Genomic DNA, 19,199 nt, shown 5'->3' with positions numbered 1-19,199 from the left:
TCCACTCCTCGCCTGAGGTGGCACTGCATCAAGAATTTCTGAAGGAGAAGAAAACTCATCTGTTGATTAATGCAAAAAAACATTCTGCCACATAAGAGCAAAACATGGAGCTGCATCGCTTTATGTTAACACATATACACTGCAACAATGGGCCCAGAAATGTATCATCTATCGTTCTACATGTGCGTATGTTCTGGTTGTGTTTACTGACGTTTTAGGCGGACCAGAGTTCGCTTTTTTGGTGCGGATCAGCATCCGGTTGCGCATTCACACTTATCCAAATGAACCGGTTAATTAGGTTAAGTGTGGATATGGTAACTTGACCATTAGCATGAATGAGAAAGTGAATGGTTGTTTGGCTCTATATATTGGCCCTGTGATGGACTAGCCAACATACCCTGTCTTTCACCCTATGTCAGCTGGGATTGGCTCTAGCTCGCCCTGTGAGTGGAGAATTAAGTGGTAGAAGATGGATGTATACATTTGAAATGGATTATAGTGCCCCTGGAGTTTTTACAAGGTTAGGATTAGGGTCATGTGATGTAGACATAAGTCATCGGGCTACGCTCTGCAACAGTAAATAGGACTATAAATGGATTGTTATAAGCAAATCATGTGATCATATTAATCAGAATATTTTACGTATTTCAAATAAGGTCAGAAATAAGATTACTGTTGTAAGTATTGCTACTGTTGGTTATAGTAGAAGCGTCTGGGGGTTGTGGTATACTGGAGCCAGTGGAATGATTCATTTACTTGGTAAAAATGAAGTGAAACCAGCCAATAGAAAATGCTGACACAGAAAAGGTCAATACACGTGATAGAAATGACTGGAGATACCTGCCGTAAAGCATCTTGATAAATTTCCCCTGAGGTGCATATAAAGCTGTCAGCCAACCTGCAAATTATATTAACGATCCAAAACCAGATCACTTGCAGAAAAGCGGTGTATTTGTGTACACTCATGTAGAGAATTTTTTTACATTCGGATCATTAAATTACATCAGATAAAATAAATCTCATCCTCTTTGTATTATTTTATTCATAACCTCTGTAGAAGCTCAGACACAGATTCAGTTCATCCTGAGCAGTGTGAGCAGCTGAAGGGACATCAGTCAGACAGATATACAGTATCTATGAACGGCAAACACTCTTTGACACCAGCAGTGATACACTGCAGACTTTCACATCTGCTGGAATCTCTGGCTTCAAATACAGATTGCCATAAAGGTCCTGGCAAAAAGTTTCATTTTGACACAGATGGATTGAAATTAAAGGAAAAAAACTTCTGCTTTGAGATTACTTTAACAGCTCTGTGTCCTCGATCACATTCTGTAGTGATTTCAAAAACAAAACTTACCACCAGAGAAAATATACAAACAAAGGATGCACATTTATATGAATGGCCAAGAGTTAGTGTTAGTTTGTAGAGATGTGACTTTTACATACAAGGATTCAGGGTACTTTGAGCGTGTGAAACTGGTGTCTCCTCGATACATTTGAATCTGAAAGAAAGAAAGAAAAAATACTTTCACTTTTGAGTCACATTTAAATGTTTTGATATCGTCTTTAAAGTGCTAAGACGCAGAATTAAAATTTTAACACGAGAAATGGGAAAACTCCCTTGAACGTTATCATTAAATGAAAAGCTCCAGAACGGCTATTAAAAAGCTGCTAAACTGGAAAAAAGGAACAGTTTATTCAGCTACACATTTGAGTTAAAAATTCAAATATATCTTGGTTTTAGCCCCGGAAATGTGAAATAAATATAAATGAATAAATAAAAGACATTGCATACTACAACTTCTCTTGTATATGTCCTTGTAAACTCTAGCCAAGTACAAGCTAAAATCTTTGAAATGATTAGGGAAATATTCAGGTAATGTGCGCGTATACATGAACAAATTCTTCTTAGCAGCGTGTTGGTGTTCAAGCCTTGTGACTTTATCACAGTTTGACTCTTTTCTGTCATTCTCAAATGCAAAGTTGGAGTCCACATTATTCTTGCATGTAACACCGCACTCACCAACATTAGTTTAAGTGTGTAGTATATCCTGCCAGGATCATTTGAGCCTCTACAGGATGTTAGACAAGAGGTCAAAGCATGAGGTATTTGCTCTGCAGCTCAGCAGTCGACCGGTGAACAAGGTGCCTGTCATGGGGCAGCTGTGGAGGTGATTTCCTATCTGCTTGCGTGACGTGTCAAGGTGAGGTAATGCTGCCGTAAAAACGGAATTGTGAAGAGCTACGGCCGGTTTAGATCCCCAGAACACCTCATCCACTAACCCCAAGGGTACAGAGCACTTAAAAATGAATCACGACAATTACAACATCTACACCACATGTGGTCGCCATGAATCTCCTTCAAGCTACCATTACAACATTAACAATGCCTGCTATGAAAAATCAGAATCACCTTTAATGTCTTTACTTAGTATTTATAAGCAATCTGTTTGTGTAGATCAGGCATGTCCAAAGTCCGACCCGCGGGCCAATCACAGCCTACGGTGAGATTTTGTATGGCCTGCAGCTTCGGTTTTATAATGTATTTATGGTCAGAGAGGCACCTGGACTTGTGTAAATTGTCAAAAATTATTATTTTTTGTTATTTTTCACTTTATCCATTGATGAAGGTCACCTGGCTAAAAATCCCATAATAATTTAATTTAATGAACACTCCATTATTCTGTTTCCACTGTCAAAAACACTGGCTTCTTTATGTACAACTACATAAAATCTTCAGTGACGCTACAACCTTGATCTAACTATATACAACAATCAAATGAATGCAGTAATGAATTGCTGAAACAGACAAAAGGAAGAAAATAGCACAAAACTAAAATTCTGTCTCTCACAATCACTGTCCTCTCGTCTTCCTCCTACCAAATGGATGAAACAATGTTAACAATTTAGGACTGAAAAGTACTAACTGGCTTCTTCAAATGCAGGTAAAGTGCAATGACTCATTTTGTACAACAGAGTTCAAGCCTTTCATGCGTATCTAGGACTGCAGACATACGACACTCTGACATCCCCTGACATCGAGGGTGATAAGTTTTACACATCAATACTGTTCTAGCATCCGCTGCCAAAACATTTTAAGTCATCACAATATTAAAAAATGCGGTCCGGCCCACTGTCTGAATGATTTTAAAGCCTTGGAAAACTGTAATTTTGTGTAGACTGGAGAAACTTGGTGAATTGGATAAACACCCTGGCTAATTGCATCACTCAAACACATCCACATCAGGGCAATGGCAAATTGAGATGATGAGTAAACAGACGAGACATTTGTTGTGCAATCCTGAAATGTATGTATATGACAATGGAATGTGCAGTTGGGCAGCTGCAGATTATAGAGAACGGTAAGTATGGTAATTATCTAGTGATTTGAATTGTAATCAGGCAAGAGCCCGATATCATGAAGGAATACAGGAGGTGAGCTGTAAACAAACTGGGAAATGTCAACACTCCTTTCAAATACATTTGAATAAAGACTGAAACATTCACACATCACACAAAGAGAAACTGAACCCAATCACTGATGGTAGTGGGTGTTTGGAAAGTGAATGTTTGTTCAAGGGTGAATGTTTGGACAGAGAAATGTAAGTATAAAATGACTCCACTATAGAAAAATCACTGTGCTTTTCTACATACATTAATCTATCTCTTGACTGAACGTGCTATAGTACGATGGAAGTTTGACTTCAGCTGAAACAAAGGCTGGAATCATAATTTGGTTTGCATTAAAAACAATAAAGATACCATTTTAAATCTGTCTTGGCATATGCCTGTAATGCAGTAGTATTTCTAAATCCATTTAACCATTATGTAAATTACTTTGGGCACATTTGAGCAGCTTATTCCTTCTTGTTCAAGTGCAAAGGACACACGATAGAAGAATCTTTGAAGACTTTTAATTATTGAATGAGAAACTGTGAATGAGTAAATGACAGTTATGTAAAGGATTCACTGTTTCCCATTGGTAGATTTTTGCAGTTTACAAATAAGGTAAGATATAAGGTTGTGGATGTCAGGATACATCCAACTTCTGTCTATAATCTACTTCTGATCATTACCAGAAATACAAATAAGTGAATAAACAGACCCTCTAAAAACATATATACAGTTAATTTTAATAAATAAGAATACAATAAGAAAATAAGAATATTCTTGAGTATACAGCCAATCATTTAGCAGCTTTGTAGTTAGGTTGCAGTAGTTGCTATGTGGGTTTGTTTACAAGGGAGTAGCATGCATATGTATATGTATATGTATATACTGTATATATACATACGTATATATACATACGTATATATATATATAAAATGATTAATGCACATCAGATTTGCCCATGTTTATAATGATGAAGGAACAGTTAAGCCATGTATCTTACCAGTGTGTTTTTATGGTTTTGACACATGACACATAGAAAATATGGAATGTCTGCAGCCATAGCGTTTAAAGCTTCCTCTTTTTCTTTATTTCTCTTCACCATAAATAATTCAGCTCAGAAAGCATTTTTTGTCATTATGGTGGGATTTCCCATCTGTCACTCACAACCCAGTCAAACCAAAGAATCAAACTGAGACCAACTGCTTCAGTTTTTGAAATGTTTTAAAAAAAAAGTTTAAATTCAAACAATTACATTGTATGTCTTTAGTGAGGATGCTTTCAAACGTAACAAAGGAATGTATTATTTAACTTCACACAGCAAACTGGAAAAAGCCATATATCAAATCAACATTTAGCATGAACAACATTTTAAACAACACTAGTTGTGCACAGCTGTGCTCATGGTGCTTTGCAGATTGCTCCAGCATTTCTGAAAAAAATTGGTTTCTTGGTGTTTTTAGTTTTTTGAGTCACCGTGCATAATTCCACGCAGGTTAAAGATCAGAACTCCTTGGACCATATCATTAGTTGCAAATCTGTAGAATTAGGGGATGATGACATTGGTTTGAATTTTGGGGTCATTTTCACACTCCAGAATAAATGTGGGGACCAGTGGTATGCCTCCCTCATGGCACTGGGTGATGGATCAGAATATAAACAACTAACGAGCTTAAAATTACACAGAACTCAGGACGGTTCACTCTGTCCCTGAAAGCTATGCTGTCCTCTGCTGCTGCTGCTTCTTCCACTGATGCTGCTGTTACATTTTAAATGCTTCCTACCTCCACACCCAAAGACCTTGTTTCGACAGATATTGTAATTGTTATATGATTAACAATTGGAACATTTCATCAAATATTCATCTTAAGTGTTGTTTTGTCAGGACAAAATATCTAAAAATAAAAAAGATTTGACATTTTTTGGAAACTGTCAACAAACGTCTAAAAAGCAAGATTTTTGGGCCATAAAGTTCCTGCCGTACTGCAGCATTTAATCGTAATGCAGTTCAGACACATTTCGTCTTTTAGAATTGTGCTGTTTCTTTTGATTTGGATATTGCAGTTGTCATTTTGATTAACCTCTGCATGTGTTTAGTCTGTGGGAGGATGTCAGAATCCCCAGGGACAAAAACCCACGCACACACGGGGACTCACTTGCAAACCGGGATTTGAGTCGATGACCTTCTTGCTGTAAGGCAACATTGCTAGCCACTACCCCGCCATGTGTGCTTTTGTTCAACATTTCAACTAAAATCCTTGCACTTACTTTGACCTTGATTAAGGTTGTTCAAGTATCACTCTTATCACCTCAATTCTGCTAGTTCTCTGCCTTCCCACTTTAGTGGCATTGATTGCCTGCTCACATAGTTTGCCAAGTGTAAATCAGGAGCTGATTAGAAGCAGAGACTGGAGAAGAGCTGGGATTGTAATTGATTTGACTGAAAGACTGAGAGTCGAAACTTATATTTTAAATAAAACCACTCAGAGAAGATGTTTTCCTTCTTGGATCATAACCTACATCCCCATCAAATTCTGCCACTTACAAACAGATAGACGGACAAACATGAGAGAAAACATAAACTTCGTATCGGTAATAATTTACTATGTATGTCAATGCTAAGCCATTGGATGAAGTTACAAGTCAAAGACAGATTTTGCCTTGAATTTGTCAATTCATTATTCAAGGAGCACGATCAGATTTCCTTCCCCTCCTCAAAAATGTAACAGTTAGTTCTTGAGCTTCTGATATAAGAGAAGATTTGCTCAAGTTCAAAATGTATTGATCAATTTGTCCTGAGGCACAAGACAAACATCCCTCAGCAGCATGGCATTCTGCCTGGAGTTGGCTTTTTTTGGAACACCTCCAAAGATTTAAGTTCATATGCCAAGCCAGGGGAAATAAAGTGCGAGTCAGACATGTGAATAATATATCGACAACCAAAACAAATTCTCGTCAACCTTTCACTTAAATCCAAACCAGGTGGCAGCGAAGGAAATATAATCTGAGTTCCCTGAGAAGAACGATGAAATGAAAGTATTATCATCAAACGGCCCTTGTCAATATGTGATCGCCACATATAGTTGGAGGCTGCAGTGGGACGTTTAGGTGCGTTCAGACATCACAGAGATGACACATCTGAAATGACTGCGGCAATTTAATTCAACCTAGAGTTTGGATTATTGTCCACAATTCAGAGTAGTAATTCAACGTCCTGTGTGAATCAGTAATGTTCAGATGATTTTATAGAATCTGTTGACGTCATTGTAGGAGATCTAGATGTAGTGTCATCCTGCAGTGAAATAACGTGTTCTCTGGAAATCCAGAGGGAATATGATCACACATCTTCCCTCTTCTTTAGTGCTTTCGTCCACATTACTGCATCTCTGATTCTGGCATATTCCTATATTTCTGACACAGGTAATGGATATGAACTCTTCAGAGGAAGTGCGTTAATTGAGGTGTTATCCCTCTCATAATTTCGTCTCCTCTGAAATCCACTTTTGTGTGTCTTTTGGGCATAATGTCCTTTCTCCTCTGCTGCTTCCCTTTCTTTGTGTGCTGCACTGATGTTATCAGGGGTACAATAACCATATCACTTAATCTGTCCCTCACTGATTTTGCTTTTATATATTCTGTCATTCATCACCCTCTGGCTCTTCCTCTCCCTCTTTACCCCACCTTACTTTCTTTTCCTCCACCCTCTCTTCCTCTCTTTACCTTCTCACATCCCCGTCTCTCTGTGTCTCCTCTCTTCTCCTCCATGTATCCCTGCCATATAAATAATTAATGGCTCATCTTCGACTCGCCTGTTGTAGTTAAAGGGCGACTGAATTCCTGAGGACAACATCAGTACTGAGCTAAAAGTGCAGCTGTGTTGTATATGTGCAGTCAGCTTGCCGCACTGTTACAGGAGTCAGCTAATGACCTACTTAGATTTGAAATAAAAGTATTGCTTTTTTTCTTTTCTCCCTTTTTATCTGCACAGATTTTAAAGACTCAAAGCTTTATCCCGTCCACCCGAATGGGACATCAGGCCTCTCTTTGCTGAATTCTTACATCAGTCTGGAAATTGCAGTTTGGAAAGAGTTGTGATATCATTCAGCATCTTATAGCGCTAGTCAGCAGCAGTTCTGTATTGCAAGAAATGTTATTGTGATTTTTTGACTGTAAATATTACAGTTGCTTACAAAGTTATGAGGAAATATTTCCTCATGGTGGCAATTTGTTTAAAACACATCTTAAAGATATATAACATAAGAAAAGTAGATAAGGTAAGGATAGAATTTATATTATAGACATTAAGTTATATGGGCTTGATGTTTACAGTATAAACAGGACTGAACAGGAAATGTGAAATTACAGTATAGTAACTGTTTATGCTGTGGTGACAACATAATCACAAACTGGATTATGTTCAGAGGCAGGCTACATTCTTAAATGCCACCAAAGTAGCCAGGTGATGGTCATAAGAAAAACCCAACAGAAGTTCATCAATACAAGCTCAAAGGAAAATGAACAAACAAAGATATGAAGTCAGAACCTCACTGTGTTCATAATAGTGTGTTAGATACCATATACAGTTGTAAACAGGCTGAAACTAAATTGGGGGGATACAAGGATACATGTTCCACATTGACAAACAGTCATCACACCCAAGACAAAATTGTACCTGGCACTTTTGTTTTTGCATGTTGTGACTGTGAATGGAAACAGTGTGTGCCACAGTGGTTTACTGCATCAACTGTGTTTTGTTTTCTGCAAAATATTTATAAGAAAAACAAACTGATTGTGTCAGATGGAACAAGGTATGGCTACATTGACATCATGTCTGCATGTATGTGCTTCACAATCACCATGTCATTACAGCATTTTTCTTCCTTTCTTCCGTGTAATTTCAGTGTCATGTTGTCGATCGTCAATTCATATTTAGCTTTGTTGTCTACATTATTAGAACATATTGGATCCTTCGATGTCTTCCTATCATTGTGAAGCAGAATTCAATAAGCGTTGGATTATTATAATTGGGAACGTGAGCTGGGTTTAGACTGTCGTGAGACAGGTTAGTTTTACCCTAGTGATGAAAAGTAATCCATATGTTTCGCTGCACACACGTGCTGTATCATCTCAAAGAAAATAGGCCTTGACAAAAGTGTTTATAGACAGAATATAAGATGAGTGTATATTTTGCTCTGCCCCAAGGCTTTTTCCTCCAGATAACGTGATGGCAGAACTCCTTCACTAAACTATCTAAGCCTGTAGGCATGTTATGACATTTGATAAATGTAAACTGAATCTTCAACTACATATACAGCATCTTAAAGACACCGTAATGAAACTGTCATAATCACTGACTGTCATTATTTTCTATTGTACGAGCTGACATCCAGAGTCACATATAGGGTTAAAGCTGAAATAGTCAAGTTGTTATGCTGTTATTGTGTTTCATTATGTTGATTTTGCGGGAAAATGTCAACTTTCTCGATTCACAGCACAAAGGAACTGCAGTTCTATACAAAACACTGCAGAGAAGAGAACAGTTCACCTGGCATGTGTGGATCGTAGCAGATGTGTTTTACATGCAGGGTTGCTTTTGATTTTGGAAGACATCTCCGGCTCTGCAGGGAAAGTACCTGAATGCATTCTCACTCTGGTGTCTTGCTAATACAGTAACCAACAATAAAAGCCTGGAACTGCTATGGACCGGAAAGTTGTCTGCTGCCTCTTTAAAGGAAAAAAAATAGATTGTACTTTTGGTAAACAGGAATTCTGTGACTGAAATCAGTGTGACCATAAACAGTGTAATGAAGCTGCAGGCGCAGGGAGGAGATCTGGGTCTGCAGGATCAAAGATTCTGGCAGAAAAACAAAACGTTTAATCAGTGAACCATTTACTGATGGTGTTGCAAAATATGCTAATAATGTCCTTGTTGTGTGAATAGAGAATAAATCTGGTCTTCATTATGGTTTGTGTAAATGTGTAAATGACACGTGGTTGTAAAATAATGACAACTCTGCGTCCTGTGAGCTGTAGTGGAAGGATACAAATAAGGTAAAGATATATATTCTCTTACCAATTGCATTTCTGTCCTCATAAACCATGTAAGTCTTTTAAATTCTCCTCCAAATCCTCACATTTGCCAGTGCATGTAGTGTTTGCAGAATATCCACAGTGTTATGAGATTAAATATGGGAAACAAAGACCTAACAGCCCAGCAAGTGGTGTGTAAATCCACTCAGGTGTGTGAAGGGCATGTGGTAAGATCAGAGTGAAGTAGAGAACTTGATTTATCATCCGTTTTACTGCCTGGGTGTGATGACATTTGTCTCAATGTCAGATTACACTGAGCAGAAAGGCTTTGCCACGTAACAGCCTACCCTGTTCCTCCAATATACTCCATGATATGTCAAAAAGATAAGCCTTTACTTCACTAACTGAGAGCACGGCTTTCACTCATTATGGCGCCCTGCAAATACATACAAGACACAAACAATACCACCAGAGTATTTGCAGCAACCTATCTGAAACATTTGATTTAAGTTTGTGTAAAAGAAGGCTGCGTTCAGTGTTGGAGTGTATCAGCACAAATCTTTAACAACTGCCTGGCGACTGAAACAACTCATAGTGTAAAAGAGAGCAAGGTCAATGGAGATCAATGCGATTGATGTCTGATGAAAGTGACCATCTAAATGTGTAAACAAGGATGGCTGGCCCTGTGTGCATGTGTCTGTGTTTGAAGTAACATGATCGTGTTGCCATTTTAAATGATAGTGTTGAGGTTCTTTAACTGCAAAGCGTTCAGTTTATTTGAGCGTGTTTATCTTTGTGGCTGTTGTCACGCCCGTCATTAGCTGCTTTCTGCAAAAGCTGATTCTGTTAAATGCTTTTATCTCGTTTGTTTAGCTTCACACTGCTGAAGCAGAGCTCCCAAACTAAACCCACATAGTAGCCTGTTTACTGAACTGCAGATTATGACCCTGCAATTATGCTTTGTGTTGGTTCAGGCAAACGCAAATTCAGCCCATTCAAGTTGAGCAAAGTGCATTGTCCCCATTGTTGACCTCAATATATTAGTTTTATTGTCTTGTAAGGACACTTGAGGAAATATGAGCTGAGCATAAACAGTCCCTCTGTCTTGAGTCACTGACTGTGTGGAGTCAGGTATAGAATGTACTAACCCTTGTGTGTCATGTTTCATCTACTGCTGAAATCACTTTCTGTATTTTGAAGGTCTGTAAATGAATGTGCATTAAAACAACCCATGTACACAAGACCATACAAAAGACTGGGTCTCTTATTCAGCCATGCTTATTCAGCCTTGCTGTCAAAACGTAGGAAAAAAAAAATGAATTTAATATTAAAAAAGTTGTATCATTCAGTTCAATCTGAACAAATAGCTCTGCTCACTCACACCTCATTTAAACTTGCATAATCATAAATTGAATTCATTATCCTGTTCTTGTCCTGTTTTCTCAGATTGATCAATATGCCCAGAGGGATTTGAAGAAGGGCCTCCATCTGTTTGGCACGGAAGGCAACGTGGGTTTAACCAACGCCTGGATGATAGTGCAAACTGATGTAAGATGTGGATCTCTTTTAATGTCTAAAACAATTAAAAATATTTAAATGGACTTATTTCTCTCATGCACACTTTGCTGTGATGGTTTAAAAGACACCACAGTGCATCCATTATTGAACTGATGCCATTTAGCAAGTCAAGTCCTCCCAAATACCTTGTTAGAAGCTTAGGTACGTGATGTGCTGCCTGCATTATTTATCTTGACAGTACTTACTTCTGCTATTGGCACAATTATACCACTTGTACCACTGCAATCACATCAAATTAAAAAAGAGAAGCCGACTATTGAAGGGCCTTTTAATTTTACATTTCTCCAGTTGGTGTAAGATTTGAGTAAAACAGTGTAATCCTCTTTGTAGTTAATGGGATCTAGACATATATAGACATGCTGATAAAAACAACACAGCATTCTTAATAAAGAAAATGCCTCCATCAACAGTAACAAGCACTCAAAGCTCTGGTAAAATGCCGTCAAAGAGATAAATGGAAGCATCACAGACTCTCTGAGGTAACCTTTGTTTCCATGCAGCTCTTTCTATGATGTGTGTTTGTTTCCCTTTAGTATCATTTCAGTGTTTTAATTCCAGTGCAAAGAATGAATGATGTGAAAAACTGCACTTTGGAATAGGGGAGTTTCGGGCATATACTGCTGCTGGTGGTGAATGCCTTCAAGGGTGCCTTCACACCAGCACTGATGCAGTTTGAGATAAAGTATGTTGTTATTTGGCGCTATACAAATAGCATTTAATTTGATTTCATTCAAACCAAGGAACCAGACTCGAAAGAGGTGGTCTCAGGCTGCTCGCAAGTGAACTCTGGAGTGGTTCATCTTTGAGGTGAATTCCATCCACACCACACAGCTGAAGCACAGCATTTAAAGCTACAATCTGTGTGTTTTCATCCATATTCCCAGCGAGGAGATGAGAACAAGGAACTGACAACAGCATGTCCATCCTCCAGGTCTGGGAAGTTTCAGTTCTCTGGAGCCTCCTCTGTAGGTGAAGAAGCATATTTAGCTCAGCTGGCGTCTTCTTCCTGGAGCGTCATGAAGGCACTGACTCACCAATGTTTCTTGGCAGGGGTGTGTAATGGGGGCACATGGCCCAGGAGGTGAGGGCAGCACCTACATGCTCAGAACCCTCCTGCCCACAGAAACAGCAGCGAGTCAACTGCTTTGTAGTTTGCTTTCCACAATGTTAACTGAGCTACATATGCGTATATACATATGTATATACATATACATATGAGTGCTTATCTGCAGAGGAGGGATGAGCCTGTAGCCACTCCGCTCTGCTCCTCCACTGACCCACGCTGCTCTTGTCAGATGTTTGCTTTTATTCACCTATTGACCAAAAACTGAATGTCATTTCAGTGCATATGATGATTTTTTACAATTACACACATAGTGTGTTTGAGGTTTGTCTTTGTGAACGTGACCCAAACCAGCCGAGAAATTAAACAATTTATTTAATTCCCATCAGGGGCACACTATTGAAGCAGTCTTTAGACTTTATTTTCAATTCAATGCAATTCAATTTCAATTCAATTGATTTGTATAGCACCAAATCACAACATATTTTATTTCAAGGCACTGTATATAGTAAGGTAAATCACCTTGACAATATTATAGAGTGCAGAGAAAACCAACAATTCACATGACATATGACACATGACGTGACATATGCTGAATTCCTGGTTTTGGCCTGTATATATATATATATATATATATATATATCCATCTATGTATATATATATATATATATATATATATATATATATATATATATATATATATATATATATATATATATATATATATATATACATAGATGGATGTAAAATGGATCTGTTGTGAAGCCTCAAGATCTCCAATCTGGTAGACATGACAGTTTCTTAAGTCACTAGTGATTGTGACCATTAACTCCTCAAGAAAATGTTCACTGATGTTTTAAATCAAGTGAGAAGTAGACTCATCTTCCCACAGACTTCCATTCAAACAGAATGTTGATGCTTAACTGCTACTCCCTGGGTTTCACTTCATGTGACATTACAATTCATGAAAGGCAGATTTCCTTGTGCCCATGAGTCAAAAGGCACTTGTACTGCCATGCAAATGAATGCACATTGTGTGTGTGTGTGTGTGTGTGCGCGTGTGTGTTACTGTACTGAAATGTTCCCTTTTTTGCATACTGAATGATAGCATGAGGAGAATTTGGCTGAACGAGCCAACCATTTAAAATCTGTGTGCACCAGTGTGTATGTGCACTGTCCTCACTGTCGGATCAGCACTGCTGTATGATTGTACGGGGCTCCATCTAGTCTGAGTCTGGCTGAAATGAAGACCATTAAACAGCAGCTCCCATTCTGACACTGTTCTCCCTGCAAAACCTCCTTCATACATGCTGAGTCATTGAATAGATAATATAAATGGCAGATGTCCCTGGAGCAAAGTTCATCCTGAATAATGTAAATGGCCACTTTTGGAAGAGAAGAGGGTCTATATACATGGGAAGCAGTAGTAAAACATCCAAAAGACACCAAATGCTTGCTCGATAAATCAGTATGGGTCACACGCCACACTGGTTGTTAAGCTTTTAGGAGATAGAATATGAATATTTATGACTCTATGGACTTGTACTTGTGATTTGTTCTTGAAATTTAAAACGACCATCTACCATAAATGCTTTCTGGTCATTTGAATTCTGCTGTAGTTTATGATAAGTTACAATTATGATCCATTGTTTAAGTGGAGATTTGAATTAACCAATTCCTAATTCAAAGCACGGAGCTTTGTTGTGAGCAGCAGAGGCAGCATTGTCCCTGCATGGAATTAAAGTCCACTGAATGAACAAAAATAAAAGGCACTTTATCTTTCCCTGAAGTGCGCTGATGAATTGAACTGTGGGGAGAGCCATGAAAAAAAATCTATTCCAATCACTGGGGGGGAGATGTAGATAAAAAGAAGAGGGTGGGTTTGAAAATGATATTCAGGCTGTGAGACAGATGGTATGAGAATCGTACAAAAGTTCAATATGAGCAAGATTAAGTGTTTTCTATGTTCAGAACATATGAATTATTTTGGTCAGAAAAATCATTTCCAATGCGATGATAAAACGAGGCCACGCACTTCTTCTTTTCTTGCAGTTCCGTTGCTGTGGTGTGACCAACCTCACAGACTGGTTTGACGTTTACAACACCACGCGAGTACCTGACTCCTGCTGCCTCGAGTACAGCGACAACTGCGGCCTGGACAACCCTGGAACATGGTGGACAGCGGTAAGACAATCAAGTTTGTCAAGTTTTACATTTTCCACTTCCACTACATAAATGTGAGTAGGAGGGGCTATAGAATTAGATTTGTGTCAATATTTTCAATCAAGAATTTTTAAGAAGCAAACAACCCTTTATGACTTGGGCAAGCAAAAGTCAACCACACAATCAAAATAAACAAATTGTAAATAAAATATAGATTTAATTATTCAAAAATATTGTATTTTATTTGTTTGAGAATGCACTTTTTGTTTGCAATGACTAGAATTTTGTTTGAGCTCCCTCACTTGTTCTTTGCACTCTCTGATTTGTTCTTTGCACCGTGGCTTTTTCTTTGCATTTCTGACCATGGGCGGGCCTTAGGAAGCTGCCTGCTGATTGGCTACTGAGTTGTAGACCGACAGCTCAATAGCTAGAAGTAGTCACAGGCCTAGAGTTGTTGTCAACTCTATTTTATTTGTTTTCAAACAAATAAAATAGAGTTGTTTGTTTTCAAACAAATAAAATACAATACTTTTGAATGAGTAAAAGTAACCAGTACACCACACGGTGGTGTAGTGGTTAGCACTCTCGCCTTGCAGCGAGAAGACCCGGGTTCGAGCCCCGGTTGGAACAAGGGCCTTTCTGCATGGAGTTTGCATGTTCTCCCCGTGTGTGCGTGGGTTCTCTCCGGGTTCTCCGGCTTCCTCCCACAGTCCAAAAACATGCAATGTGGGGATAGGTAAATTGGACACTCCAAATTGACCATAGGAGTGAGTGTGAGAGTGGATGGTTGTTTGTCTCTATCTGTGTGTGGCCCTGCGATGGACTGGCGAACTGTCCAGGGTGTACCCCGCCTATCGCCCGATGTAGCTGAGATTGGCACAGCACCCCCCGCGACCCTCTGGCAGAGGATAAAGCGGTAGATGATGACTGACTGACTGACTGACTTTTGAATGAGGGCCACACGGTGGTGTAGTGGTTAGCACTCTCGCCTTGCAGCGAGAAGACCCGGGTTCGAGCCCCGGTTTGAACAAGGGCCTTTCTGCATGGAGTTTGCATGTTCTCCCCGTGTGTGCGTGGGTTCTCTCCGGTTATTCCGGCTTCCTCCCACAGTCCAAAAACATGCAATGTGGGGATAGGTAAATTGGACACTCCAAATTGACCATAGGAGTGAGTGTGAGTGTGAATGGTTGTTTGTCTCTATCTGTGTGTGGCCCTGCGATGGACTGGCGAACTGTCCAGGGTGTACCCCGCCTATTGCCCGATGTAGCTGAGATTGGCACAGCACCCCCCGCGACCCTCTGGTTGAGGATAAAGCGGTAGATGATGACTGACTGACTGACGTTTGAATGATTAAATCGATATTTATTTGCATTATTTCGTGTATTTTAATTTTGTGGTTAATTTCTGTTTGCTCAGTTCAATAAAACATCAATTTAATCATTCAAAAAAAAAAATCTTTTATTTGATTTCAAGCAAATAAACTATAATATTTTTGAATGATTAAATCGATATTTTATTTGCATTATTTTGTGTATTTTAATTTTGTGGTTGATTTTTGTTTGTTCAATTCAATAAAACTTCGATTTAATCATTAAAAAAATATATATTTTATTTGTTTTCAAGAAAATAAACGACAATATTTTTGAATGATTAAATCAGTATTTTATTTGCATTATTTTGTGTATCTTTTTTGTTTGCTCGATTCATGAAGTGATTGCTTCTTAAAAAGTTGTGCTTGCTTCATGAAAAGTGTTGTTGTTGAAAATATTGACACTGCACACACACAACCTAATTCCACAGACGGGTTTCCCAACACAACACAATCTCACATGTCATTTAATACACATTTAGTACCACAAGCAGAAAGGATTCAAAAATTGAAATACAGTTTGGACATGTTTTATTTGAATGCACTGTCAATAATGTATTTTTCTTGTGATACCAAATCATACTGTTACATTATTCTAGTCACTAAAGGATGTTTAAAAATGTGATATAGAATAGTTATTACCTATAGCTAATATTAACAAATATTTCTCTGTCAGTCAAAAAGCCTTGGCTAATTTATTTATTCATCATTAATTTATTGACATTATCTTAGCTGTGACCTCAACAACAACAACAGTATACAACAGTAAGAGATTAAACATTTCGGTCGAGAAGAACATTCTGGTGTAAAGGTTTTTTTTTTATCTCACAGTGGAACAGTCCAACAACAACAAACAAAAGGCAAAAAAAATCATAACCTCCTTAGCAGAGGCAATGGACCAAAGAGCTGAGGTTCACTATGTTACTACATCTGTGGTGTTGTTCTTCACATTTCAGTGGGCGACCTACACTATAGTCTTTGTGTCCTGAACAGCTAAAAAGCAATAAGCCTCCTGACAAACGCATTTGAAACATGTTCAAAGGGTTTAACGTCATCTGTGTCATGTCTTTGAGGGTAAACATGACTGTTGGTGCTGGTAAAACAGCTGGAAATGATGTAACACTGGGTGTCTCTGGTAGCATTGCTCAATGCCAAATGACAAACTGATACATTTGTTTTTACTTATTTTATTTTCATTTTATTGAGTGTGATGAGATTATACATTCAGAACACAAATAATCCCAGAATTATTTCAGTCAATTCTACAGATTCTCTCTTTCAGTAAGAATAAACCAGCTCATTTTTGACCAACCACAGATTCATCTTTAAAATTCCCTTTTTGTCTATTGTCCCAGAGAAAACTGTTGTCTTTCTGACTTCAGAGCATCGTCTTTGAACATTCCACTGCAGTTTCAGAGGCTCCATCTGACAGAATCGGCCGTCTTGACAAATGATATCCTCTCGGCAGTTGATGCATTAAATAGTGTAGATTTTCAATCAGCTTTGGACACAGGGGACCACACCTTTCAGATGCTTAAATGTGTGATAGGTGTTCCTGTCTCGGTTTTTCTGACAGAGACACCTATACACTGTGAGTCACTGTGTCAACAGATTTATCTTCAGATTTATTCAAAGGTCCTCTGCCTGTGGTGGAAAGTCATTCTCATCCTCGTTGCACAGTTTCCTGTGGGACCCCTCTGGGTTTGGTTTTGGGCCCTAAGCTCTTCTTTTATTCACTCCCAAAAAGACCTTAGAACAACTGTCACTGAGAGACAAAGTGTCATTGGAGCTTCGGTTATGCCAAGGTGATGCCCATAGTGAAACAATAGATGATGTAAAAGCTGTAATGCGTAACTATAAATTAATATCTGTTGCATTCAAACCATTGTCAAATCAACTCATACAATGCTGATTATCAGCTCCATACGAATATCTCTGTATTTCCCAACATAGCAGCGTTTTGGTTTTGTGTCTGTGTTGGACCACGACTGACAGAGGGAAGGCAGGGACATAACAGCTATGCTAGAAAAGCAAGACGGCAGTGAGCAGTTGGAATATGGACCTAGAATTGCCCTTTTAGAAAGTTCTGCAGACTCACCTGAGGAGTGGGAAGGTCTGATGTCACTGCCCGCCTCCTTGGCTGAAAATGTCAAGAAGCAACCATTAAAAGTTTCCTCCTAATCCTCATAGTCGTGGCTCATGCAGAGAGGCTCTCTCTGTGTGTGTCACAAAGCTACATCAGGAGAAGACATCACAGCGGTGTCTCTGTCACTCACTGCTGAAGCTCATTTCATGTCTGTCCAGCAGCTTGTTTTTGAGCTTTAGGTCGTAACAGCTGAGAAAATCACAAAAGAAAATCAGAAAATCACAAAGAACCAAATAACAAAGAAAAAGTAAATGGAAAAAAAAAATCTAATTCAGTTCAGCCCTTTTTTTGAGGTACAAGGCAGCGCCATCATGATTTTGTTCAATGATTGAAATTGCAGTGTACAGTGTGGGCACATTTTGTATGCTGGATTGAAAACTGCCCTCTTACACCACTGATTATTCTTATACGGCACATTAAACATTAATATTCCATCCAAATGTTGGTTTGTATTAACTTCAATGTTGGGTGTATTTTTGTCCGTCAGTATACACACTAGTTAGCCTCGTCTGTTATGATGAATCTGCAAATACTAACAACTTTTTTGCTTGTAAAACTATTAAATTTCTCTCCAAGCAAAAGCCTATTGATGTGATGTGATTTGCAGGCATGATAAAAATTAAAATGGCTGGAGTGATACAATTAAAAAAGTTTTGGTGTTGACACGTCATTAAAGACAAAGAGGCCACTTTTTGGCCACTTAACACAATGAGTCTACATCTGTTCTCCAGCCGTGCTAAAGCATTAGCTGCACATAATGAGTGAAGATGATGAACCATAATGACAACCAGATTTGTGGAGCCCCTGCTGTTATTCAGTTGTTGCAACAAAAGGGTAATTTTCAGAAATCATATCAAATTTTCCAGATGTCACTTGTAGAGAAGGTAAATGGTTTATTAATCTGCAGACAGGAAGTCAATCAAAGATTGTCATTTTGTGTTCAAAACAGTATTTGGAATGCGTGTAACATCAGAGTTATTTCTACAATCTGGAAGCAACAGCTGGGGAAAAACACACTGTCCATTTAGTGGCTGTTTTATAGCTTCACATGAGCTTCATTGGCAGATGCTGCTTAAATATATGCAAAATAGAAGAATAAAAATGCATTTACACCTGGACAACATGCATTTGTTGACTAAAATCATGTGATGTGATCAAAAGCTCTACAGTAGATACAGTGAAGTTCTGATCTCAATCTCAAGTATCAGATCAGAGCTGATCAGAGTATGTTTTATTTTACTCCGCCAGCTGCAGGGATTTATACTGTGTCTGCTGTCGGCTACTTTTTTAACAGTGACCAGGCTCTTGTTGTTTGCGCAGAACATAAATGTGACCGCTGCGTTATCAAATCACCTTTTTAACAAACGTGTAGAGAAGTGACGTTTTCACATGTTTCGTTAAAGTTGAATGACATGTTTTAGCTCCAGTTCCTCCTCTCACTCTCCCTGGTTCTCTAC

At 38.5% G+C, this 19,199-nt stretch overlaps 1 protein-coding gene across 4 annotated transcripts in view; it reads left to right on the top strand.

Annotated features, from left to right (window-relative positions):
* tspan4a (tetraspanin 4a) overlaps window positions 1-19,199 on the top strand; it is a 108,683-nt gene that overhangs the window by 83,670 nt on the left and 5,814 nt on the right. For all 4 annotated transcript variants that reach the window (XM_058630288.1, XM_058630287.1, XM_058630286.1 and 1 more), the window contains 2 exons: window positions 10,870-10,971; window positions 14,117-14,248. In XM_058630288.1, the coding sequence (XP_058486271.1) occupies window positions 10,870-10,971; window positions 14,117-14,248 (234 nt within the window). The remainder of the gene's footprint in view (window positions 1-10,869; window positions 10,972-14,116; window positions 14,249-19,199) is intronic.

The sequence above is a fragment of the Solea solea genome, chromosome 5, assembly GCF_958295425.1.
Source record: "Solea solea chromosome 5, fSolSol10.1, whole genome shotgun sequence".
NCBI classification, from domain to species: Eukaryota; Metazoa; Chordata; class Actinopteri; order Pleuronectiformes; family Soleidae; genus Solea; species Solea solea.
Note: the sequence above shows the minus strand (reverse complement) of the source record. Positions and strands in the feature narration are given on the sequence as shown.